Source organism: Dendrobium catenatum, unplaced genomic scaffold (assembly GCF_001605985.2).
Source record: "Dendrobium catenatum unplaced genomic scaffold, ASM160598v2 fragScaff_scaffold_722, whole genome shotgun sequence".
In the NCBI taxonomy this organism is placed as follows: domain Eukaryota; kingdom Viridiplantae; phylum Streptophyta; class Magnoliopsida; order Asparagales; family Orchidaceae; genus Dendrobium; species Dendrobium catenatum.
In genome coordinates, this window is record NW_021319184.1 from 727396 (window position 1) to 754535 (window position 27140).

The window sequence follows — 27140 nt, forward strand, 5'->3', positions numbered from 1 at the left end:
CCGCCAACTCCAAATCATGAGTAGGATAATTCTTCTCATTTAGCTTCAATTGCCTAGATGCATAAGCAATCACTTTCCCATTTTGTTGCAACATGCACCCCAAACGTTATAAAGTAGCATCACTGATTACTTAGAATCTTCAACGCCTAATTGAATAGTCAGTGTAGGAGCTGACACTAAACAATCCTCAACTTCTAAAAACTAGCTCCACACTCCGGTTTTCAATCAAATGACACAAACGTTTGAGTCAATCGTGTCAAAAGGATTGCAATTTATGAAAAGCTTCTAACAAATTTCCTATAATAGCCCATCATGCTCAAAAAACTATGAACCTCTGACACTGAAGTGGGCCTGGCTAGCCCACCATAGCTTGTACTTTTTGAGGATCTAGAAATATTCCTTCTTTGCTTACGACAAGTCCAAGAAACACCAAAGACTTCATCCATAATTCATACTTCAAAAATTTTACATATAATTCATCCTTCTTTGCTTATGCCGATAGTCTCAAGACAACGCTCTAATACCAGTTTGATAGGAAATACTTGAGTTCACAGGTAACCCTAATGGGAAATAATTAAGTTCGCAAGCAACCCTAACAAGAATTGGTGAAAATAGCAAGAAAACTTAAAGATCTCCAATGAAAACAATCCAAAAACAATAGATTGTATTATAGGAATAAAACCAAAGGCATGAACAAGCAAAGATACAATTGATCCTCAATTCGAGAGAAGGATCGTTCTCTCCCAATCTCTAGAAAATGAATCTAGAGCCCAAAGCCACCAAGAGAACTCCAAGAGAAAACAATAATCATGCATAAACCCTAACCCTAACTTCTCATGCTTTTAAATAGCCCCACCTCCTAAAAAAAGTTTCCTAATATAAAACAAATTCAAATTGGCCTCCTCATGCTTAAACCGCCCTCTCTCTCTCTCTAATTACCGCCCAAATAGGGGGGCCCACTTGCTTAGGCGGTGGCTCCTAAAGGAGGTGGCTTAGCCCGCCTCCCATAAGTCTGAACCGGCCCCTCCTGGGCCAGTTTGAGCTGAACCGTAACAATACCTTATTTGGTTTGCATAGGAAGTCGAACCCAAAAAATGCCCTAAAGATGATGGACAAATGAACTTTTTGTTTCTTCACTCCAAAATATATGGGTGTAGTATATTCAGGTTCTTGAGCATTAGTAACTAACGTGGTAAGTCAAGTTTGATGGAACAGAGGTAGAGACTCCAGATCAACTGTAGTTGAGAAGAACGATGATGTCATACATTATAAGCTAAAATGTCTACCTGTGCCTTCAGTCGAAGCACCTCTTGGCTTAGGCTGTCATTTGTCCTTTTTCCATCATCAACTACAAATTTTGGAGAAGTTAATCCACCAATGGTTGGTGTTGGTGTGGTAGAACGAGGAGGGCTAGGCCTTCTAGATATAGGTTAAGTTGCACGAGAAACAATTCTTGATCCAGGAACAGAGACTGAGAAGAATTTCTTTGATGTTCCAAATACTGGATTGAAAGATTTAGAGAAGTTAAGAGAGCCCCAATTTGAGCATGCATTTGGTATTGGAGAAACACGACTGCTGCTAAATTCTAGCTTCTTGTTTCTCTTAGATCTACCATCCATACTCCTTAAAGATTCTAATGATGAATATTTGGAGGTTTGTTCTTGAGATTTTGAATCAATCTTCTCCTCCTTATCAACCACATCATTGAGGTCCTGAATGGTACCTCCTTTCCTATTAGCTGCAGAATGAGATGATGAATCATTCTCAAATGCCTTCATTAGCTTGTTGAAGCAGCTATCACAAACACGATAAGGTTTGTTAGGATTGGGAGCCATTGAAGCTTTAAGAGATTTTTTACTACTGCAAGAATGACAGAATACGAGGGCACAGTTGTAACAATTGTGACGTTTTCTTTTAAAATTAAATGGAAGCCGACAGCCTGAGCACATGGACTGATCCACGCCAGAAATCCACTTGTGAATACAAATAGCCGCTGTAAAATTAGTTCCGCATACAACACTTCTAACTTGTTTGTCTTTCAATGCTTCAACCAGTGTTGGGGTGCTTCTATCATCAGTATCCCCATGGCCTAAACGGCCACTTGCGCCTTTACCCCAAGTATAAACTTCAGTTCCTGAAGTCAAAACCGCAACATGATAAGCACCGCAAGATATTTCCTTCACAAAGTTTTTCGAGAGCTTTCCTTCAACACGTACAGGGACCTTTCCATCTGCTTGGGGGCTTCCAAGTTGACCATAGACAGTACTTCCCATGGTGTAAACCTGGCCTGAAGTTGTAAGGGCAACAGTCAGGCTGTGGCCACAAGCAACTTGGCAAAAGTTTGGATCAACCACAGCAGCAACACAAGTAGGCACGAGTTTGGGTTCCTTGTCACCATGCCCAAGACGACTTTTGTCTCCATCTCCCCATGTAAATAGTTTGCCAGAAGAACAATTGCTAGAACTTGAATTTCCCACCATAACTTCAACAACTGCAGCAGTGTGCCAACACCACAAGCTGCTCTTACCGTGCGTTACCGTGCGTAAACCCTTCAGAGATTCTACTTTCCTTGGTATCGAAACACTCTTTCAGTCTCCATGACCAAGAACACCAAAAGTTCCATCTCGAAAAGTAAATAACTGTCCAGCAGATGTGACAACGGCAGTATGCCAAGGTCCACAAGAAATATATGAGACATGAATACCTTCAAGAGGACTGTTTACCCTTTTTGGCACCCAGTGGCTCACTTCATTTCCGTGACCAAGAAGCCCATAATTGAAAGTACCATCACCCCATGTGTACAAGTCGCCAGACAGAGTAACAGCACAAGTATGATACTCTCCGCATGCAACAAGTTCAATGCTCATATTGACTAGAGCATCAATGAGCTTAGGCTGTGATACATCAGAGTCCACTCCATGTCCGAGCCTTCCTCCAGATTCTTCACCCCAAGAGTAGATCTTTCCTTGTTTAGTAACAAGCGCAGCATGTTGTCCACCACAAGAAATATTCTGAACATCAAGAATCAAAGCAGATTCCAAGGCTTTTGGAATCAGAGAGTCCATTTACTGCTAGATCAGCTTCCAACTCTATTGTTTCCTCCACCTAAAATTCCATCCCCTATTCCTTCTCCCCATAAGAAAACATCGCCTAAAGCATCACCATCATCATGGCCAGATCCTTGACTTGATGAACTCACAGCACTTGATAGGCTAACTCTAAATGCATCCATATTCATACCCCTCATGTTCCCATTTAAACTATCTTAGCATCCAGATGACAAAGAGTGAACTGAAGCAGAAGCAGAGTCCGTAGGGAAAAAACCCTTTGGAGGAACAGCATATACTGCACCAGGGAATGACTTATCCGAACCATTTTTTGGTGGACTATCATATGGGCTCCGAACTCGCAAGGGATCACTTCCATCCTGAGTTGAATTAAAGACTAAGGATGGTCATTGATAATAACAAGGTACAATAAAGTAAAAGAATTATAAATAACCTACAGTACCTTTTGCATACTATCAGTGCTACCAAAAGGAGAACTTAAAGGTGAACTTCTCCTGGTATTAGTCCTTGGACTATGTGTTCCAGACGATACTCCATCACTCCTTGATTCGGTCCTCCATTTCCGCTGATGGCTGCGCAATATCAATGTTTTCAGACCAGCAAACCAAACTTCAGCTTCATCTTTATCTTTGCATATCTGGCATACAAGCAAAAACACCACACAATATCTAGGATTATATAATGATAGAGATCAGTTAAGTGAGCCAATTTCAACTAATAATTTCATAGGAACGTAGCAAGAAGTCCCAAAATAAGTAATGCTTACAAGATCCAGGGACATATCACTATAGATAAGAGAAAAAGATTGGCATTCCTTCTCAGGCCGAGGGTATCTCTGAAAATTGCCTGAAGATATCAATGTAAAAAGTGACATTCATAAATCAATTTAGTACAACTTCAAATCTGAAGAATGCAAATAAAAAGATATGTAGTAGGAATAGGGAGCCGCAATAGGGAAATCGAAACAATTGAACTTTCAGATTATTCAACAAGATTAGACTTTTCCAATGCTTGAAGCAATATAACTAACTCTGCTTTAAACATCAACTATAGCTAATTCATATAAAATGATTTAGCAAGGATCAAAAAGGACTCCTTTGGTAATTCTATATTTTTCTATTGAGATAAGGATCAAAATGGTTCTCTAACTTTTTACGAATGACTAATAAGATCCCTGACTATTTAAAAATCTCATTTTAGTCCTTTGATTTTTTAAATAGGGACTTAAATGATCCCATGGAATGACTAATTTGATCCATATTTAAAGAGTCAATAGACCATATTGGTACTTTAATATGTTCATAGACTATTTTAGTCTTTAAAAAAGTTAAGGTACCCATTAGATAATTTTCTCTTTATGAATATCAAGCCAATGAGGAAGCACTGTCCAAACTAAATGAACGATGATTTGTCCACCACCCCTCTCTTTTTATTGCATCCATGCCACTGTCTAGACTTTGAAGAACCAGCATGACGTGATTAGCTAATGCTTTTCATGCCACCGTAATGGAGCAGAAACTAGAGGTGGGGTCTTGCCTTCATTGGTGTCAAGAAAAGTGAATATATAAATATACAAACTAGCAATATTGTCTAGAGGATCCCCAAAATATTAATATACAAACTTGCCCTATGGTGCACAGCATCTCTTCTTTCACTGTCTGAAATATACCATACTAATAATTAACATATACTAGTCCAGCACAAATCAAAAAAAGTTCCATCATTCATTCTATAATTTTTATTCAGTAGAGAAGAGCCATATAAATGACTGATGGCACAAGATTGTGCTATGAGCTCATCTATGAGTATCAACTTAGTGAGGAAGCTAACCAAAGCAAAGCATGATTTGTCCCCCGCTCCTCCTCTCTAACAAAATTATGCCATCTGTCTAGACTATAAATTGTTGACCTGTAACTGCATAACCGACTTCACCTCAGCCACGATCAGACACAACTGCTCTACCCACGATCGGACAAATCGCTCCTACGATCTTCTCATACGACTCAAAACAACGAAATCCCTCATTCACTCTCAGGCTCTCGAGATTGCAAGCAAAGAGGAAAGAAGATTTCGGGAAACTTACAGTGCTCTGGCTCGACGACCGAACTGCACCATCTCCAATCGCATCTCCTCCAGACCGCCGGCTGTGCTTCCTTCTTCGAGCTCGAAGCCAACTCGACCTCGCCGACTTTCCACGCCATCCACAAGCCGGAGCCGTCGACCGAACTCCTTCACCGACCGAAGCCCGCTGAGTGCGGACCCTTCGTCAATATAAGCCGACGCCGACCAGGGACCCTCCATCGCCAGCCGACCCTAGCCTTCGTCGGCCGACTCAAAGCCCGCCGACCTCCTGCTCCCGCTGACTAGTGCCTGACCCTGCCTCACTGGTCTCCGGAGCAATTTGAAGGAAGTCCCGGGGTTGATTCGGTCCCCTGAAGCCCTCGATCGTCGAGTTAATCCGACTAAGGGATTGAAGACTTGAAGACCCAATCTCCACGCAGTCGATTTATTCCGGCCGAGTCAAGCCAAAAGGGCAAATGCTCTCCTTATCTCCCGGCGCCAGGGAGGCGACGTTGGGAGGTTGCCAAAATTTTCTCAAAAATCTAGGACTTAGCCAAATTTTTGAAAGATTGGAGAAATATTAAATCAAAATTTAATCTTAATTAATTCATTTAATAAATTAATGTAATAAAAAAAGGAAAAGGATATTCAATCTAGCATCGGCAATCAACAATCGTTAACAAGCACCGACAACCAATCATTGTCAATTGAAGCTTTTGAAGGCCAATTTTGGGACTCGACAACGTCCCAAAGCCCTCGGCCGTTGATTCGCTCCGGTCGGGCGGACTTGCCCTCCTTACCTCCCAGCCCCGGGGAGGGGATGCTGGGAGGATGTCGAAATTTTCAGTGAAAGTAGAGGACCTAAAACTAAATGAATTTGCACCTGATTGAACAAGATTTGGGCCAAATTTTTGAACAATCAAATGAACCTCACATAATTGATTAAAATTGAAATTTTTTGTATTTTTTTAATCAATCTAAAAATAAAGAAAAATGACATGAACTCAAATTAGTAAATATAAGGAACTTGAGTTAAAATTTGAACTAGAAAATAACACTCGACATCTTTGCAACATACTTTTGTGAAACACATTGTGCAATTTGAGAGACATGCTTTTGCCAAAACATTATGTTATAAGGGTGATTGGTGGTGCAACAATACTTATGCTTGAAATATAGTGACGTAAAATCATTAGTCATGACATTAATGCACCCTTACGATAGCTAATGCTGACACAAAGTTTCATTTCTATGAGTAAAACCGTGCAACTCAAGAATGTCACAAAATGGTTTACAAAGGATAGGATTTTAACACTGCCGTTGCCAGGTCCCAAGTCCTGGATGAGAAAAGTGGAGGGTTGCGTTAGGTAGTCGACAGCCAGCGTAAAACTTGTCGAACAAAAATGACATGAATCTTTTAAGAAATTGGATAAAGGCTTGATGTTTTGGTCTATTGAGGCAATATACATAGGATAAGAATCCCGAAATGTTGGCCAAAGCCTTGTGTACTTTTGGTGGACTAAATAATGTTCTCCAATAATGATTTCACCCAAGAAATACAAGAATCATTTTTAGAAAAGTAGTATCTGATTATCCCTAATCAGTGGTCACACATTTCCATCATACCTAGCAAATTACATTCATAATCTTAATAAAGATAGCAGGTAGGATGCTTAAAATTTTGGTTTAGTGCCTTCAGCTTACTTTTCAATCAATCATGGAATACAAAAGTTTTGTGATATATGCGTCATCAGAGTGTTTTTCATGACACCATTCTTCTTTTAGAAACTACTGCCATTGTCACCTTAATCATCTTCTTAAAGTAGTTTTGTGTTTGATTGCTAAATTCTCCAAGTTGAAAGTAATCATAGAAGGAATCCAAGCCGTGATAAGAAGAAGATGGACTTTGACAATCTCTTGTTAGATGAAGATAGCGATGAATGTTGTAATGAGAAGGAGAAGAAGAACTTACAATGAAAGCTTATTGGAGATAACCTTATATTGAATTGATATGCGAAGTAAAGAAATTTTTTATGGACTTAGCTCATAAAGGAAGGCAACAATGAGGCTAGTAATGTGAGAAGCCTTAATCATATATATACTTTTCCATGATAATTACCATCATTCTATTAGAAAGAGGTATATCACGAATATGGGAGGGAAAAGGGTCTTATTAATCTAGAAAGCTATAAGCTATGCCATGTAGCTAAGAGCTTGATGATTACTTTCTCCTTTATGAAATATGTAAATGTAATGAAACTATAGTCCATCTACTTGTATGCGAGGGAGTTAGAGTCAAAGCCACCGGATCTGCAACATTTCTACAAGAGGACAGAAGGAGACAACCTACAATAATACTGAAAATACATTTGAAAACATTACACCCCTACATATGCTCCGATAAGCTTGTTAAAGTTATAAATATAAATGTCCGAGAATACTGCGTAGGGTCAAATGCTCATTAATATAATAGTATATTTTGCAAAATAAATATAACCCACATGTGCTCCAATCGTCACATCCGAGTTTAAAATCCAATGGTCCGTGAATGCTGCACGGGTCTAAATTCAAGCTTCATTCTCCTCCTCGAAAGGACTGGAGTCGACAGGCTTTGAAGTACAAAGTGCCTTCCAAATTCATACAAAATAAAAGTGACTTTAACATCACCCCGATGATGGCCGTGCTGATAGAAAATGTCAACCGGAGGGGTCAAATCTCAAATCCAACAAAATTCTAAATTCCAAAAATAAAATTTATCATCTTAAAAACTTAAAACTAAAACTCATCCACCTCCCGCAACTATTTATTGGGGGTGATAAATTTGAAATTAATTTCAGCTCACAAAGAGCAAATGAGTGTCAGGTGTATCGCTAAGGTTCATCCTCAAATAGTCTCTTGCCAGCAGAGATGTGGCATGTGCCCTCTGATCGGGTGGTTTTGTCGTGACATAGCACCGTTATATTATGATCACAGCCAAAACCCATATGTTCTCTAAAGGCTTCAAACTCTTGAGTTATGAATCATAGGGTATATCTAATAGGCACAAAGCCCTATGTCAGCTAAGGTGGATTCAGATCTATCCCCTTAAACAAATATCAACCCAGGTCTACAAGGTATTCTTGGACGAAGCAACCCATGGCTGTTGATTAGGTGCCTTCTATCAGGTTGGGTCGACTTCCTCCTTTGACTAAGTAGACCAAGGATCATGACCGCCCAAGATGACGGAACCATGGGATCTTGATCGGGCTCGTCTTCATTCCCCCTACCATCAGTTTTAAGTGTATAATGATAAATTCCTAATCATCAAATCAAATTAAAACCCTAAAATTGTTGCTATTATATGCTGTATTTACAACCTATACAACCTCTTCAACGACTAGCCTTAATCGAAAGTTCTCTCTCATTATCGGGAGGGGTAATTAACTATAGGGGATTACGCCTATAGGAAACCAGAACTCAGATCATAAAGTCCTCGCAAAATGAGGGCGAAATCTCTGGATAGTTTCTTATCTACAAACCCATCTGCCTCCCAAAATTTACCCCGGAACTTAAATCCGTTAAAACTCCCCGAAAAGCAACGCGGGGAGGCCTGAGCCTAATATTCGGAGCCCACAGGTACGCAAGGTGGTGCATGATGATCAACTATTTCGCACTGATCGCCTTCATCATTTTCGTCTCCTTCTCAGTGACACATGAATGGTCATCTTTCTGATGGGGAAGGAGATTGGCACAATCAGCACAAACCACCTGGCTGAACTATGAACAAAGACAAACTTCACTTTTCAGTATTTAACCTTATTCATCAACACCAACATCTTCATCAAAGTCGCAAGAATTGTATACACCCATACTTGAAAGCTTTGGTAGTGAAGACGTGGTAGAAAAGGTTCAGCAACTACTATAACCTTTGCTCGCGTGGATAGGAAATGAAGGATATCACACTCGTTACGGAGTTCTACAAGACTTGTGCAAGGATGATTCCATATAGAAATCCAATACATCCACAAATTTGTGGCAGAATAAAAGTTGCAACTTGAGCTTGAAATGGTCGCATGATATACATGACTCCTATTTCTAAAAGGTATGAAGGAGTGCGTCCTCATAAAGTGCTCATACCTGCTGTGTGTTGTTTCCAAAGAAAATAGTAAAAGGTCAGTCTGCTTCACCAGCTCTCACAAGGATTGCAGGCACTCAGTGTTAGAAAATGCAGAAGCGCATTTGCGAAGGGCATCCATGATTATCTAGTGAGTGGTAGCTCTGCAAGAAAGCAAAGTCAATAGAAAATTTATATAAGACTCGCTCTCTTGTATTTATAGAGAAGAGAGGATGTAGAATATTAGAACACCAATAAATCCACATTAAATGCACAGATGTTAGCCTTACCTTTTTATAATTGACCTAATGGTTTTGCGGCTCCTTTCTCACTTGTCTTATCACAACTTGACTCAATATAACCCACATACAGAATAGGTCATATCATGTTAGATTGTAATAGGACCGAATTCTCAGTACCTAATTGGAGAGAATTGCATAATTTCTAACATAATATATAGTACAGAGCCATTAAAACATCCATTAAATACATAAATACTCGTCATCTCATAAATGTATACAATCAAAATAATCATTTACAAACAATGCATGATATAGACATCACAAGACATAACGGAAAAAGTCATGACTGTAAAATCTGATATACCTATATAGAATTAAATATCAAAACCAACATTTATCTACTCAACTTGTCATTTTCCTTTATCCTGACCTAAAATGGATGCAAAATAACAAGCATGAGCAAACCACAACTTAGTAGGTCACATTAAATCTATCAAAATATTTTATAAATAAATAATCAAATTTAGTAAGATAAAACATGTTAATTTCTTCCCACTTCTGTACCCGTTTCCCATTACTTTTATATCATTCTTTGGAAACCTTAATTACATAAACGGTATACTTTTTCTATCAAATATCTTCCTATATTAGATGCCTTTTAGGGGAACCATATGCCTTCATTGTGTCCTCTGAACCCTACCAAATTTTGCGGCTAAGGCCTTTCAAATTTTAACTCGTATGAGCCACACAATCCAACCTATCAAGTATAAGTTCCAATTTCAAAACTTATAGATTTTATGCGTCTTGATTTGAAATCGGATTCCGTATCACAACAGTACTTTATAAGCATTTTAGATTGGGAGAAGGCTCGCCTGTGTCTTTTATCCTAATTCTGGATGTGGATGGACACCCATAAATCCAAAAATTATCAGCCATCACAGATATTGCAGAACCCCAACTCTTTGTTTTTGTTTTGATGTGGGACTATCTCTCACATGAATCTAACAAATTTTATGCTGGAGAACCTACCCAAAAAAATAATTTGAGTCATTTTGTTGTTTCCTCACTATGTATGTTTTTTCATGTCCTTGGCCGGTTCTTAACGAGGATGTAAAGTTAATGCTTCCAGTCATTCTTTTATACTAATAAAACTGTAAATATGGCGTTTTTCAGAAATAGTTTTAAGATAGTTCAAGTTGAAACAACAGTATTGATATTATTTCTTCTAAATTACAGGGCTAGATGCTGTAGCCAATTGTGCTCAGGTTTTTCCTTTTAGTGGACGTTATCAGCTCTCTACATAAAGTTCACTGTACAGAAAGTGATAACCCAAAAATACTGCTACCTGATTTGCTTAGAAATGCCAAACAAATAATATTTTCCTGTCTACTTCTAAGATATTTGTTGAACATATATAGCATGTTCTTGATTACATTAAATTCTTATGTTTCTGTTTATCTTCCTTTATTTAAATTTCCTATGGATGCATCAAGTTTGCTTAGACTTGATAGATGCTTTCAGGAAGATAGTTTATAACTTTTTTAATTTTTTTGCTGTTTTTATCTATAGCCATTCCAGAGTTTTCTAAGGTTTACAACTTCATTGGTACTTTGATTGACCCTGATATCAATAGCACAATGGGAATGTATTTGCAAAAGCTTAAGGAGATGGATCCAATCACTGCAAAAACTGTAAGCTGTGTTCATCTATTGTAATGATTCATTGTTTTGCTATATAAGCTTTCGTTGTAGTGATGCACTTTTTGGTATTTTCGTAGTGATAACCCAGTAACCCAAGTAAATTTCACTGATTTTATAATTCCATTATGAGAATCCAAATTTAGTTGGCCAAATGCAGAACCATCGTGCAATTGTCATTTTCTTTTAATCATGAAGATGGAATTGCTACAATATGTAAGGCAATCATGGATATTTTGAAGTAAAATATTCACATTGAGGAGCTTGTTTTTATAAATGATTTTCATTTTTCAACCCTACTAGACATTCAGTTAACATATTGGTCGAACTGTTGAATCTCCTGGCTTACCGCATTCTGAACTTAGGATACATGAAAAGTGATACTTTTTTTTTGCTTTTTAACTATTTTATTTCCGTTTCCTTTTGAATAGCTTAAAGATTTGAAATAAGCTCTTAGAATTCAAGAAAACCTGAAGCTTATGCTTTTTATGGTTCAATGCACATTATGAAGCATATGTTTGACATCAAGCGGCTTGCGCTACATGCTAAGAATGCTTTGATGTTAACAATTTAGAATGTTTTGGGACCTCTTTGTTTTGAAGTGTGTTGTTTGTGCTTAAACAATACTTTTTCAAACATTGGCTATGAAAGCTATTGGGCCTGTTGATCCTAATGTGGATTATGTAGTGGTGGATGACATGAGCTTTGTGTTGAGTGTGGGCAAGGTCACTAAGGCACTAGTGTGGATACTGAGAAGGATATCACGCAAGAGGAGATGGACTAATGAGGTAGATGCAATGTTGAGGAAGTAGACATAGGTAGAAGATGCGGTCAGGTTTATTATAGGGTCAGCATGTGCTTCCTTGGTAGTTTTGATTCTGATAGGAGTTTCTAGCAACGTTTTAACTCAAAAATGTTGAATTGATTAAAAACACAGTGGAGTCCAGTAAAAAGCAACATATTTTCAAGCAAGTTTTGAACTTTGAACTTTGTCATCAACCCTAAACGTCATCATATATTTTGCAAACTACTCATTAATAGGCTCTTTCAGAGTTCCTTATTTTTGTTTACATGAATCAATTACTACAGTTTTCAAGCATGGTATGAAACAATCTTTACTTTATTTCTTTCAGGTTTTAATATTGGTGAAAAATTTGATCATCAATTTGTCTACCCCTGAGTTTGATCCATTGGTTAGTACATCTCTCATAACCTTTGCCATGTATTAATAATGCTTTGGTTATTTTTCCTTGGTCCTTTTTTATGCACGTTTCCATTGATGTTAATTCTTAAACAACCAAACATCATCATTATACTACGACAGATAACTATATATGGTTAAACAAAGAATATTGGTGAACCTGATATGATAAGTTACGTTCAGCTGTTTTTGAGTAATTCAAAAAGAGATATGAGCTTCATTAAAAATTTACTGTATGATCAATGCCATCATGTTGGCACTTAACTGTTATAGGATGCCTTATCTTACAAATGCAGTATTTCTTAAACTTAATGGAGTTGAATGTGATTCAGATCAATTTGTTGATCTGATTGTGATAGCTATTGTAAAAATTTGAGTTCAATTCATTTCATTTGCCTGTTATTGATCTAAAGATGGAATTTATCTGAATTTTTGTGTGAAACAAAACCATTAAAAATGTAAGAATATGGAGTTTGAAATCAGTCGTTTCCAACTTCAATTTGTTGAAACCTTTTAAGCTCCATTCTATTTCTTATGGTTCCAAAATTACGATAAACCCAGCAAGGATTGATAAAAAAACTCTTTTTTCTAGGAGATTGCCATGTCTGCCAGAGGTGTAGTTCACCAACCAAATTTGTTGTAATTTTGTTTCTATTCATGCAGAGAATGGATCAAAATAATAAACTGAAGAGTTATTTTACATCTATCCTTTCTTTCTAATCACCTACACCCAAACTAAAAGTTCCTGAGGGTGGTTAAACCCTTAAAGAACTAGTCCCATGACTAACCAAGAGGGGGAGGGTGAATTGGATATTTAAAAACTTATTTAACCAAAAGAAAAATCTTTTTATCTCTCGCAGCGGAAACAAATTAAATCAATAATTAAAAGATAAATCAGAGATTTCACCTAGTAGTTAATAGCAGTGTTGGAGAATTTTTGTATCCTCAAACGGATTGCGTACTTTATAATCGAGTAGGGCATAAGAACTTGATATATTGCCCCGAAGGATAAAAATATCATTTCCCTATGGACTCAATAATAAAATTTACAATTATTAACAGAGATTCCCCCACTCGATGTTTGGTCGAGTGAGGTTTATTTATTTATGGGGTACAGACATCCCATAGGGGCAAGCCCCTATGGTTAATTACATCCCAAGTTTTGGCTTAGGAAGACTTTTGATTAAACTAGTGGTTTTGTTTGTTTGGAAGTCATTTTAGACATTGGCTAAAGTTTGTTTTTGTTTTAGAATTCTTGAAAGTCTTAGTTAAAGGATTTGTTCCTTTAGGAATTTCAATGAGGAATTGATCAACTTAGAATCAGATTTTTGGAGTGAAGTCCAAGGGAAGGTGAAGTAGGAGCACTTGATTCTGAGGAACACTCAGAGGTGCTCAAACTATCCTATATTGAGCTTTACATTTTAGAAACTAATTTTTGTTTAAGTTGATATTTTTATTAGAAGATTGGGGCTTACAATCCTTCAACACATGTTGGAAGGATTGCCCGAAATGTGAGGGCTTATAGGGTGATTTGGAATCAACCCGTGCCTCGGACCCTAAAACTAAGGTGAGGACTACCGATAGGTAGTGTCTGGAACCTAAATCTAACGAGTGCAAAGGGGCTTACAAACTACACCTCACAAGAGGCATAGCCTGCCCGACCTCTGGATTTACTATCCCGCCTAGAAGGTACTACCAGCTAAACCCTCCTAATTGCTTTTAAAATCATGCCATCTGGTCTCAATGCGAATGAAGAGTGGGAAGGTTATTTTTATTTAGAAGGTAGGGCTTATAGCTTGGTTTTGAGGCCAAGATGCCTAATTATGTGGGTATGCAAATGCTGACTCACAAAAAGAAAAGTTTTGTTATCTAGTCCTTCAATGAAGGCATTCTACATGCAACATGCTTTGGGCTATGCATGATTCTTTTAATTTTGAAAACTTGGCCCCTTGAAGGGAGCCATGCAAGTTTCTTTTTTTTTTTTAATTAGAAAATATGGAGCCTAATTTTCATTTTAGGTTGCTTACATTTTAAGAGAGTAGAAAAATTACTTTTTATCCTAAGAGCCTACCGCATCAAATAGTCCAAGCCACTCCCAAGCAAAGGCAAAATAAGAAACCTAGGAAAAATAAATGCTTTTCTAATGCACACCCAGTAAACACTTCAATACATGCTTATATATAAATTAAGACAGAAATCTAAATAATGTCCCAGTTATTACAAACATGTTTAGCAGCTGAGTTGCCTGTCATTATACAACTAAGTTAAATTAATTACAGACTCTACTTGTGGGGTCTTCAAGCTTTACAAAAGTTCTTTGGGCTTCATCTCCCAAAATGTACATCTTTTTCATTTTGCTCCCTTCTTTTGCTCCAAACCCCCACAAGTTCACATCTTACTTCTAATCAAATACATGATATAAAAATAAAAAAAGACTCAAACCTGCAAGACAGAGTTAAACAGCAATTTATATGATAATCATATTATATTCCCAAAATTGGCCTAGCACTTAGAGTGCTAAGTGCTAGGCCCATACTTCTACCCTATTGGTCATGCCTTTTAGGGGGTTTAAGCAGCGCCTGCAAGAAAACAACGTTATGATAATCATGATTTAATTTCCCCCTCTTGGACATGGCCACCTGTACAGAAAAGCATGCATTTTTCTATACTAACCACTTAAAGGTAAGTGCCCACAACGCAGACAATTCAAAAGTTAATCACTCCACAACATCAATCACATGCGCACACAAAGAAAAATCTTAATCCTAGTATGCCTAGGGGGTTGTGCACCTAAGTGTGTGAGGCTTGTGTGGTATGTCACACTAAGAATTCTTCTAGAGTTTGGATCTAAGGAAGAAGTGTCCAACATGTAGCATTTGGGCCACATGTTGAGGGATTTTTCCTTAGCTTTTGGAGCTAAGAAAAGAGGGTAAAAATCTAACATTTAGCTTTTGAGCTAAATGTTGGAGAGCTCTCTCTAGCTTTTGGAGAGAAAGAGAGGAGAAGTCTTCTACAACTTTATGATTAGAGGAGGATTGGGGGAAAATGCAACTTTTGGGTTGCAAATTCATAAAGGTCTTTGGACACTTTGGTGTCCAAAAAGAGAGTTGCATCCTTACAACTTGAGTTGGAAGGGTGGAGAAAAAATAGGACTTTGAATCCTATGTTTGGGATGAAATTACTTGTTGATTTTGGTTCAACAAGTAAGGTAATTTGGAACAAGATTGGACAACTCAATATGAGTTAAGTGCAAGAGGGTTCCGTACAACTTTTGAGTTGTAGGAAGGGTGAAGTGAAGTGCAACTTGTAGGTTGCAAGTTAGAGGAATCTCTTTGAACGTTTGGTGTTCAAAAGAGGACGACATACATTCACTCAATTTATGCTAAGTGAATGGAGTGATTTTCTACACTTAGTTTTGTAGAAAAAGGAGGGAAAGTGAACCTTAGGGGTTACACATTCATGGGTTTCCTTGAACATTTGGTGTTCAAAGGGGAATGATCATTCTCCTAAATTTGGACTTAGGATGAAATGAGAAAACTTTCTACAATTCTTTAAGTTGTAGAAGAGAGAAGCAACAAGCAAATTTTGAATTGCATGTTGAAAGGGATTCCTTGGATATTGGGTGTCCAAGGAGGAGCATTCATTTGCTTAATTAGTGACTAAGAAAATGATGGAGACTAAGATTTGAATCTTAAATCTAAGGGATTACTTATTGGTCTTGTGTTTCAATGAGCAAACGATTTGATAAGCTTCCTATAACTTTGGAGTTGAAGGAAGAAATTGTGACTTAGAGAGTTACAAAATCTCATAGAAGGCCTTTGAATATTTGGTATCCAAAAGTGGGTGATTATTCACTTAATTTTGGGTTAAGTGAATGGAGAGGAAAGCCTAGATTTTAGGTACTAAGCCTAAGCGGGATGTTCAATTGTTAAACTTAAGTTCAAACAGTTTGAGAGAAAGAACTTAGAGTTTGGTTCGAAGTCCAATAATCCCATGTAATAGTAAATAGAAGTTTAAGAGAAGCTTCAAACTATTATACATGGAGGGAGGAAAATTGTTTGTTGGTTTTGTCTTGATAAACAAAATGTGGGTGACTTAGGATTTGCTTCTAAGACCTAGAGCCATGTAATGATACCGGTTGGAGTCTTTGGAGACTCCAAGTCGTCATTCATGGGGGAATGTGTGTTGGTGTTATGCTCCAACAAACAAGGTGGGAGAACTTGGAAGTTGGTTCCAAGTTAGAAAAAATTTATATAATGACATGTTTGAAGCTTGGGGTGCTCCAAATATCATTGCATAAGAAATGTAATTTATAGTTTTTGAACTACAAATTGAGGAAGTCATCTACCTATATAGGTTAGGCTATTGAGAAAGTCTAGATTTAAAATCCTAAGCCAAAAGAGGAAATTCTTGCATTGATCTTTGTGTCTCAAATGAAAGAAAGAGGTAACTTAGATTTTTGGTTCTAAGCTATAAGACTTTCATATAATGATATATTGGAATTTAGAGAGTTCCAAATCATTACATATGAGAAGAGAAATGCTTGTTTGCTAACTTTGTGTTGTTAGCAAAAGGAAAGAAAACTTAGGATTTGTTTCCTACAATCTTCAAGGTTCATGCAAGGGAACATTTGGAGCTTGGGAGGACTCCAAAATGTCACACATGAAAGTAATGTTTGTGGGTTAGAAGCTCCAACAAACAAAATAAGAGAGCTTGAGAGTTGGTCTCAAGCTCAAGCAATCCACATGATGGACATTTGGAACTTAGAGAGGCTCCAAAATATCACATATGGAAGTGCACCTATTTGTTGATTTTTATCTCAACAAAAGGGCGGTAACTTAGGATTTGTTCCTAAAGTCTTAATGGTTGGAAACCATGTGGTATTTTGGGGACCTTGAGAAAGCTCCAAAATGCCCAAATGAATGGGGAAGGACAAATGTTTGTTGATTTTTATATCAACAAACAAAATGCCACGAACTCAGAATTTTGGTCCTAAATCAAAAAGATTCATGCAATGAAGTGTTTGGAGCCTTGAGGTTCTCCAAACCGCTATGCATGGAGAAGGGAAGATTTTGTTAGAGAATTCCCAACAATCTTAAAAATCAATTTTTGGCATGATTTGAGAGGTTGGGTAGGGTGGACTTGCCCATATTACCCTTCTAGAAAGACAACATATGATATCATCTAAGGGACCTAAAGACATAGGATGGAATATCATTAGAAATCCTATGGATAGGCTCTAAGAATTAGTTTTCTAGAGTCTAAGGGGAGCCTAAGGGTGAAGGCTTTCGATTGTCTTTTCGAAAGTTTCACCAAGTGCCTAAGTTATGTGTTATAACTCTTAACCCATCAACTTACAAACTATACTAAACATGTCCAACAAACTTCCAATATATGATGGGGTGCAATCTATAAGCTCCTTGAAACATAGACCACCCCATCTTTGCTTTGCAAGTACCCATAAGTTTGGTGGGCATATTCATGGTTTTGCAAATTGTAGGTACAAGGATCATAGCCATTGACATAGAGCGACCATTCAAAGACAAAAACTCACATAAGCTTAATTTAATATTAAGAAATGAAATCGCATAATAAAGAGAGTTTTTGCTTTGTTTCCCTAAATTTGGAGAAGTTCAACTATGTCTTCCAATCAATCTATTGATTGTGGGATTGGAAACATGAACTAATAATGCTCATAAAAGATCCCACAACTTCATAAAAATAATTGGAATGCATATTTGAGCTTCTAGCAAATTTAGAGGGAATAGTGAATGTCATGGCGGTGCAACCCTATCACATGTACATGCTAGTTTTGTTGTAACATGCAAGTTTTAAGGGTATGTTAATGCATGCCATACTTAGGTATGAGACTTTACGCTCCTACATTTCATTCGACATTAAATGGGTCACTAAACATATGATTTGGTCGTAGGCAAGGATTCTAAACATAACATGAATGTTATTTGCATGCAAAAATAAGGACGTTGAACACAAATTCAACGCCCCATCGCCTTCCCGCCATCCTTTTAACTCTCACATGAGAGAAAATCATGAATAATCACTAGATTTCCATGATTTAAACAAGTGGACAACGGAGATAGGATTTTAGGAGAGCGAAAATTGAAGATTCTAAGGACCTAGGGTTTGGGGACGTCAACCACACAACAATTGGCCTTGGGGGACCCTAGGTTTCACTAAGTTTCAAAGGTATACCTCTCCCGAGTTGTTCTAGCGCTCCTATCCAAGTTCCGGCTCACTGTCCATGCTCCAAAGTCGCTGTCCAAGCCGCTCCGAGAGGTGGATTTGCTGTCCAAAGCACTCTGGAAAGACGTTTTCACTGTTAGAAGGCTCCCGGAAGCTGCGTGGCTGCTGTCTACACATTCCAAACAGCAGATTTTGCTGTTTAACAGTCTCCCGAAGCTGATTTCGTCGTCAAGAGGTCGCCGGAGTTGGAAGAGAAAGGAGGAGAAGCCACTGCAGCAAATGTAAAGCCTTCCTTGCGTCGGTCGAGACGGAGCCGAGGTGGTCGGGTCGCACAGGTCCGGCGAAAGAAAGAGTCGAACCTCCTGGTAGGTCTGGCCGAGGCCCTGGATGAGCTCGGACGGAACTGTCGCACGCGGGAGAGGAGCTGGAAGGGACTCCCGCACGCGGGAGGGATGCCTGCTCGTGAGGTAGTCATGGGACACGGGAGACAGTCGCTCGAATGAGCCCTGAGCGCGGAAAGGAGTTCTGCTTGGACTAGGCCTTTCGCTCTCTGGATCTCTCGCTCTCTACTGCTCTCTATCTCTCGCTCGCTCTCTGGATCGGGACGGAAACGAAAGAACGAAGGAGCCGAATGCCCCTCTCCTCTACGTCTCCCGCTCCTTCTCCACACAAAAACTCATTCGAGTAGATTTTCTGCTCGATATCCTGCTACGGCCGCAGAAATCAGGAGATTTGATGGAAAACAGAGCGGGATTTTAGAGGAAACCTAAGCCGTTTGATTCAAATCTTGACTTGGGATTTGAATTGAACCAAGGCTTGTTGAATTAGGCTAAAATTGGTTCGAATTGGACCCAATTTGAATCGATTAGAGTCGATTCGAGCCGAATTGGGTCAGATGGAGCCAATTTTACAAAATTGGATCAAATCGACGCCGAATTGTGCCGAATTGCGTCGAATTGAACTCGACGACACTTGACGGGTTATGACTTAAATTGATTTGATTTAAATTAAATTAAATTTGGTTTAATTTAATTAAATTGAGACTTAATTTGAGTAAATTTAGCCTCGGCGATGATCAATTGAGTTGATCGAGCTCGATCGAGCCTAGTCAGGCTCGATCGTGGTCGAGTCGATATGAAAATATTCGTCAACAAGCAGTAAAAATAAATTGCGGAAAATAATCAGAAAGAACACACGAGATTTATAATTGTTCGATCAAATCAGACCTACGTCCACTCCCCAGAACCTACCATTCTAAGCGTTGCACTAAACCTTTAGTGACTCTCCTTTAGCCCCCACAACTAGGCGGAGAAGCCTTTACAAAATCTCTTCCACCTCCTGGTGCGGCAGAGAACCTGAAATCTTTTTCACCCTCCTGGTGAGGCAGAGAACCTGAAATCCTTTTTCACCCTCCAGGTGAAGGCAGAGAACCTGGTCCTTTGAAACCAAAGAGAACTTCTTCCCAAAACTTCCCTCGAGACGTGCCTTGAGTCCAATGGTACTTAGGTGCGAGCTTGCCGGTGTAGCCGTGTGAAGCTTCTCCACACTCCCTCGAAAATCCCCCTTCCAAGATTTTTCTCCCTCTCAAACTCCACCCTTTCCACTCTCCCTTTCAAGCTCTCTCTCTTCATGGTTTCTCCAGAAGAAACGAAGCCTCAATGGCTGCCAAAGACTCATTTAAAGTCTTTGAAAACCCTTAAATAGAGGGCTTTGAAAACCCTTCCAAAATTGTTCAAGCGGCGAAGATCGTCCAGGAGGAGATCATCTTGTACGATTAATACAAAATAGCCACTTTAGCCAGTACGATCAGCATAGTCCTGGATGATTATTTCAGCAATTTGTACTTATCGTCCAGGTCGATCATTCGATCGTCTAGGACGATTAGTTCAAAATCAGACATTATCGTCCAGCAGATAGTTCGGGACGTCTAGGAGATTCATAATAAAACTAAAGTTTTTGTCACAGATCGTCTAGGACGATCCTGCGTTCGTACCAGCTGATATGATCGATCAATCTAACCTTAATTACCTAATTAATTTAGACATGATTGATATTAATCGTCCAGGACGATGTGGGTCGTCCAGGACTATTAGAACAAAATTCATACTTTAATCATGCCTAAATTATGTTGGCGGCTAGGGTTTTGAGATCGTAATGGATCGTCCAGGATGGTATATAAATTGTCCAGGACGATTAGTTCAATGACAAGATCGTCTTGGATGATCGAAATCGTCCAGTACGATTTATTCAAAAGTTGAACTGCTGGTTTTGACAGATCTCACTCCCCCTGAGTGTGTGTGTACTTGGTCACAAGCAAGCATACACCCTTATAGGACTTGACTCAAGAAATCAAAAAGTACATTAATGAATATTACAAAAATCATCACATCATAATCTATTCTACCCATCCTTGAGCATTGAATCTTTGTTGGATGGTGCATATTGTTCTTGAAATTTTAGTATACACAAACAAATATACATTGAAAATACTAGAAGATGAGAGTCATAATGTTTGTTATCATCAAAACAAGAACTCGTGAGCCCGAGTCATAACAATCTCTCCCTTTTTGATGATGACAAAGATTTATTGTTTGAATTTGCAAATAAAAAGTATTTTTTGCTAATCTCCTACTCACTAAGATAAGAATTTTAAAAACAAGGAGAAACATAAATTTTTTTTTTATTTAAAAAAAAACTACATGAATATAATATAAATACAACGGTACGTTCAAATACAAAATAAACTACACAAAGAAAATAAACTTCACAAATATAACAGTACATTCCCCCCCTTTAACATTATTAAAAAGAACTCGTCCCAAGGCTAACCAAGAGGGGTGGTGAATTGGATATTTAAAAACTTCTTTAACCAAAAGGAAAATCTTTTTTTCTTTCGCAGCGGAAACAAATTAAATCAATAATAAAAAGATAAATCAGAGATTTCACCCAAGCAATTAATCGCAGTAAAAATAAATTACGGAAAATAATCAGAAAGAACACACCAGATTTATAGTGGTTTGATCAAATCAGACCTACGTCCACTCCCCAGAACCTCCCGTTCCAAGCGTTGCACTAAACCTATAGTGACTCTCCTTTAGCCCCCACAGCTAGGTGGAGAAGCCCTTACAAAATCTCTTCCACCTCCCTCGGTGCGATAGAGAACCTGAAATCATTTTCTGTCACGATCCGGCCCAGTTAGCTTGTATATATGAGGCGGGAACGAAATCGGACGTTCAGATCAATCACTATTCATCTTTCATGTAAATAAAATTTTTCTAAAAAAACTTCAAGAACAAAAAGCGCCTCTAAATAATTTTTATTTCCATTCCATAGTGTTCACAATATACAAGATGGCAAACATCTAACTATTCATGCTATGCACGCCATCCAAAAGTAAAGTAAGGAACCACAACTAATAAAAGCAATAAAAGAACCTGTCACCTGTTGTTCGTCGATTGTAAGTAAACCTCGAGTGATCCGCCATCACTTATGAAAAGGTTCTCCTGAAAATTTTTCAAAGCTAGGGAGTGAGTTACGCTCAGTAATTGACAACTATACCTAAAGTTCATGTACATATAAAAAAAATAACTTGTAGGATTATATAACTTTTGCTAATGAACGGCTTAATGTATGTCTTGAAGTAGGTACTAAGTTGACTATGAGCTTAACATGAAATATGCTTGCTTAACATGAGATATGCTTTCATATGCTTATCTTTCTAGTCATATTATATACATCCGTCCCGGAGTATCGAATTGTACTAATCAGGTACACATCATTAATGGTCATATCATTTTCATTTCGTTCCATATTGTCTCAAAGGCCGTCTTTGCTCAAAGAGCCACATATTGGTACTCCGCGATCAACAATTATAAGCTATGCATTTCATATATGGTACACACTTCATAGGAATGATAGATTTAAGCATGAAAATACAAAAATGCTCATGATTTCATATGAACTGCTAAGGAGTTTTCTAACATATAATTTAAAACTATTAAGTAACAATTGAGCGTGAACAAGACATTGACTTTGAGCATAAAATTTCTATCTTCTTTGCAAATAATAACATAAAACAATGTATATATGTATATATAACGAAATGAACACGTTCCCTAGCATGTAGAGTCACTTACCCCCAAGCTTTTCTTTGCAAAATTTTCCGCACAAATCCTCACCACCTTTCCTTATTCCAACCTAAGGGAAAAGAGATTTTCAATTACTTTTACAAGCATTTAAATCTCCAACATTTTTAATTTTATTTAAAAATAAATATTATTTTCGGATTTATCAAAAGTCCCAAAATTTTGGACTTTCAATATTTGATATTTTCATCACTAAAGCTTATCAAAACATTCCCTTCATCTAATTAGTAAATCATATTAAGTAATTTTCAGATTAATATTTTATAAAAATTAGGAAAAATATTTTTCTCTCAAATTTCTCAATTAGAGGCTTCTCTAAGCCCTTAGGAACATACTTAGAGAACATGCAACCTACAAAAACTAAGTCTGGAAAAACCCTAAACTTTCCCAAATTTTTACACTCAAAATTGCTTAAAGAAAAATTACATTTTTTATATCAAAATCCTTCCCTCAAGTTCTTCTAGCAATTTCCATAAAAAAAATCATAAAAAGAGAAACCCTAATTTTCGGATTTAATGTTTTCTTCAAAAATTTTAGCATATTGGATAGGAAATCATAGACCTAAACAAACCCTAAAGATTTTCTAAAGAAATTTCTAAAAAAATCAAACCCTAAAATTTTTTTCTATGAAAATCTCAAGAAAACTTTCATATCCTTTAAGAAGAACTTACCTCAAGTCTCCCCATACGCTTTTCCTAAAGTCTCTTGCCAGAAACTCGCCGGAATCCCGCCGGAGAGACCAAGCCGATGCCGTTTCTGCCCTTCTCCCGTCGCCTCTCTTTGTTCGGCCGAGAAAACAAAACATGGGACCGAATATTTCGGTCCCTTTGGCTGACGAGGGCTTAAGGAAAATGGGCAAAAGAAAAATTATGCATGTGCCCTTATCCCATAATATTTCTATTATCATATGAAAGGGTAAAATGGGTAAAACAAGCAAAATGTTACTTAAAGCACTTCGGCGAATTTTAATTCCCAAACCATGCGAAATTAACTACAAGTTCTTTATACCGTTTTGATCGAAATTTTGTGACAAATTTAATAAAATTTATTTCGTCGAATTCCGACGACATCAAAATTTCACTTAAGTTCATCGTGGCGCATCGATATGCGTGCGACGCACTCAAATGACGAATTCCGTGTTTTATAATCCTCCCTTGCTAATAAAAATTTCGTCCACGAAATTAAAAGAAAGGAAAAACAAACAATCATACCTTACTCAAAGAGATGTGGATAGCACTTCCTCATTTCTAACTCTTTCTCCCACGTGGCATTCTTTTTCAATCCATGCTTCCATAATACTTTCACGAACGGTATCTTCCTGCTACTAAGTTGCTTCATAGTGACCTCCAGAATACGATCCGGTTCTTCAACATATGTAAGATCTGGTTGTAAGTCCACATCTTCCGATATGATCTTAGAAGGATCATTCGATATATACTTCCTCAGTGAAGAAACATGAAACACATTGTGGACAGCATATGTAGTGGGTAAGGCTTATCTGTAAGCCACCTTCCCAATCCTTTCCATTATCTCAAAAAGACCAATGTAGCGGGGACTAAGTTTGTCAACCTTGTCAAAAAAAATGTACACCCTTCATCGGCCTAATTTTTATGAAAACAGTCTCCCACACTGAATTCTACAAAGCGGTGCTTAGCATCATAATACTTCTTCTGTCTATCTTGAATTGCTAGTAATCTGTCCTTGATCAATTTGATTTTGCTTGTGGCATCATCAACAAGATCTGATTCAATTACCTTCCACTCACCTGTCTCTACCCAACAAATAGGTGTTCTGCATTTCCTTCCGTTGAGGGCTTCATAAGGCGCCATTCCTATGCTGGCTTGGAAAATATTGTTATAGGAAAACTCTATCAAAGGGATATGAGATTCTCAACCTCCACCAAAATCAAGAATACACAATCTCAATAAGTCTTCAAGAGTTTGAATAGTCCTCTTAGTTTGTCCATCAGTCTGAGGATGGAAGGCTGTACTGAATGTCAATCTAGTGCCCATATAGCCTCTTGTACTTTCCTCCAAAGTCTAGAAGTAAATCTACCATCTCGGTCAGATACTATGGACTTAGGCACGCCGTGCAATCGTACAATCTCAGCCACATACAACGTTGCGAGCTTCTCAACTGAATCAGTCAATCAAATAGGCAAAAAGTGAGCAGACTTTGTAAGCCTATCAATGACAACCTAAATAGCATCATGACCCTGTCGTGATCGAGGTAACCCTGACACGAAATCTATAGCGATATCATCCCACTTCCACTCTAGAATCGGTAAAGGTTGAAGTAATCCACTTGGCCTTTGATGTTCAGGCTTTACCAACTGACATGCAGTGCACTTAGCAACAAAATCAGCTACACTCCTCTTCATTCCGGGCCACCAAAATAGACCCTTAAGGTCTTGATACATATTATTACTACCAGGGTGAATAATATAAGCAGAGTAATGAGCTTCAGATAGAACATCATTCCTCAAATCATCAACATTTGGTACACAGACCTTGCCTTTATACCAAAGGATGTTGTCCTCATCAAGAATAAAATCCTCTTAATGCCCAGCCTTTACTAACTGTATAATTTTCACAAAATCTGGATCTTTTCATAAAACTTTAGCTATCTTACTTTTCAAATAAGCTTGCACAGTCAACTGACTCAACCATCCTATATTTCCAGATGTAGGAAGTATCACTGATAACTCCAACCTATCCATCTCTTCAATCAGCTTCCCTTATTGAGTTAGCAAATTATTTAACTTCGTAGGCAGTTTTCTACTCAAAGCATAAGCAACAGTATTAGCTCTGCCCGGATGATACTGAATGTTCAAATCATAGCAATTGAGCAATTCCATCCATCTCCTCTGCCACAAGTTCAGCTCTTTCTAAGAAAATATACTTTAGATTCTGGTGATCAGTGAACACTTCACAATGTACACCATATAAGTAGTGTCTCCAAATCTTCAAGGCAAAGACTACAGCAGCAAGCTCCAAATCATAGGTTGGGTAGTTCTTCTCATGACTCTTCAATTGCCTAGAAGCATAGGCAACTACTCTCCCATGTTACATCAAGACACAATCCAAACCCTTCAACGACGCATCGCTGAAAATCTGAAATCCCTCAGTACCTGAAGGAATCGTAAGAATCGGTGCTGTCATCAAACGAGTCTTTAACTCTTGAAAGGCTTCCTCACACTAACTGCTCCACTCAAATTTAACGGCCTTCCGAGTCAATCTACTCAAAGGTGCAGCAATTTTGGAAAATCCCTCTACAAACCTTCTGTAGTAGCTAGCCAACTCAAGGAAACTCCGTATCTCGGTCATTGTCATAGGTCTTGGCCATTTAGCTATAGCCTGTACCTTATGCTGGTCAACAAAAATACCATCTCCACTAATGATATGACCTAGAAAAGTCACCTTCTTCAGCCAAAACTCGCATTTAGAGAACTTGACAAACAATTCATTGCCTCTTAGAGTTTGCAACACTGCTTGGAGATGATTGGCTTGATGCTCTTCATCACAAGAATAGATAAGAATGTCATCTATGAAGACAATTTCAAACCTATCTAGCATTGGCTTGAAGACCCGATTCATCAGATCCATAAAAGCAGCTGGGACATTTGTTAGCCCAAAAGGTAACACAATAAACTCATAGTGTCCATACGTTGAGCTAAATGCTGTCTTCGGGATGTCTTCCTCCTTAATTCTCAACTGATAATAACCTGAGCTTAGGTCAATCTTGGAAAAGATTGTGGCTCCCACTAGCTGATCAAACAAGTCATCAATCCTCGGTAAGGGATACTTGTTCTTAATGGTAAGCTTGTTCAACTCCCTATAGTTGATACAGAGTCGCATGCTACCATCCTTCTTCTTTACAAAGAGAACTGGTGCTCCCCAAGGTGAAGTGCTAGGGCGAATAAATCCCTTCTCCAACAATTCTTGCAATTGAGACTTCAACTCCTGAAGTTCCTTAACCGCCATATGATAAGGTGCTTTTGAAATAGGCTCAGCACCAGGTACAAGATCGATTGAGAAATCAATTTTTCTAATAGGAGGCATTCCAGGTAAGACTTTAGGAAACACATCAGGAAAGTCTCTTACCCCGGCAATCTCCTTTAGTTCTAACACTTATTTGGAAGTGTCCCTTACATGAGCTAGAAAACTTGGGTACCCCTTCAAAATTAAACTACAAGCCTTCATAGAAGAGATGATCATAGAAGATACACCTCGATCGCCCTGGAAAACAAGTTTCTCTTCTCCAAGAAACTTTATCTTCACCACCTTTTTATTGCAGTCTATGGAGATGAACTGATTTGACATCCAATCAATCCCTAAAATCACATTAAACTCCAGCAGGGGTAAAACTATCAACACAACATCAAACTGCTCGCAAATAGTGAGAAAAGTGGAAAGTCATACTAGACCCA

At 38.1% G+C, this 27140-nt stretch overlaps 1 protein-coding gene, 1 long non-coding RNA gene and 1 pseudogene across 2 annotated transcripts in view; 1 reads left to right on the forward strand and 2 right to left on the reverse strand.

Annotated features, from left to right (window-relative positions):
- The window catches only part of LOC110093354 (protein REVEILLE 8), a 129911-nt gene that overhangs the window by 68788 nt on the left and 33983 nt on the right, over positions 1 to 27140 (forward strand). The window contains exons 9-10 of the mRNA XM_020818206.2: positions 11034 to 11155; positions 12295 to 12354. Coding sequence (XP_020673865.1) covers positions 11034 to 11155; positions 12295 to 12354 — 182 coding nt within the window. The remainder of the gene's footprint in view (positions 1 to 11033; positions 11156 to 12294; positions 12355 to 27140) is intronic.
- Positions 652 to 10039, reverse strand: LOC110093353 (annotated as a pseudogene).
- Positions 14518 to 19294, reverse strand: LOC114579985. The gene is made up of 2 exons (XR_003701276.1): positions 18576 to 19294; positions 14518 to 14941 (listed from the first exon to the last, which is right to left on the reverse strand). It is a non-coding gene; the product is annotated as an uncharacterized LOC114579985 (long non-coding RNA).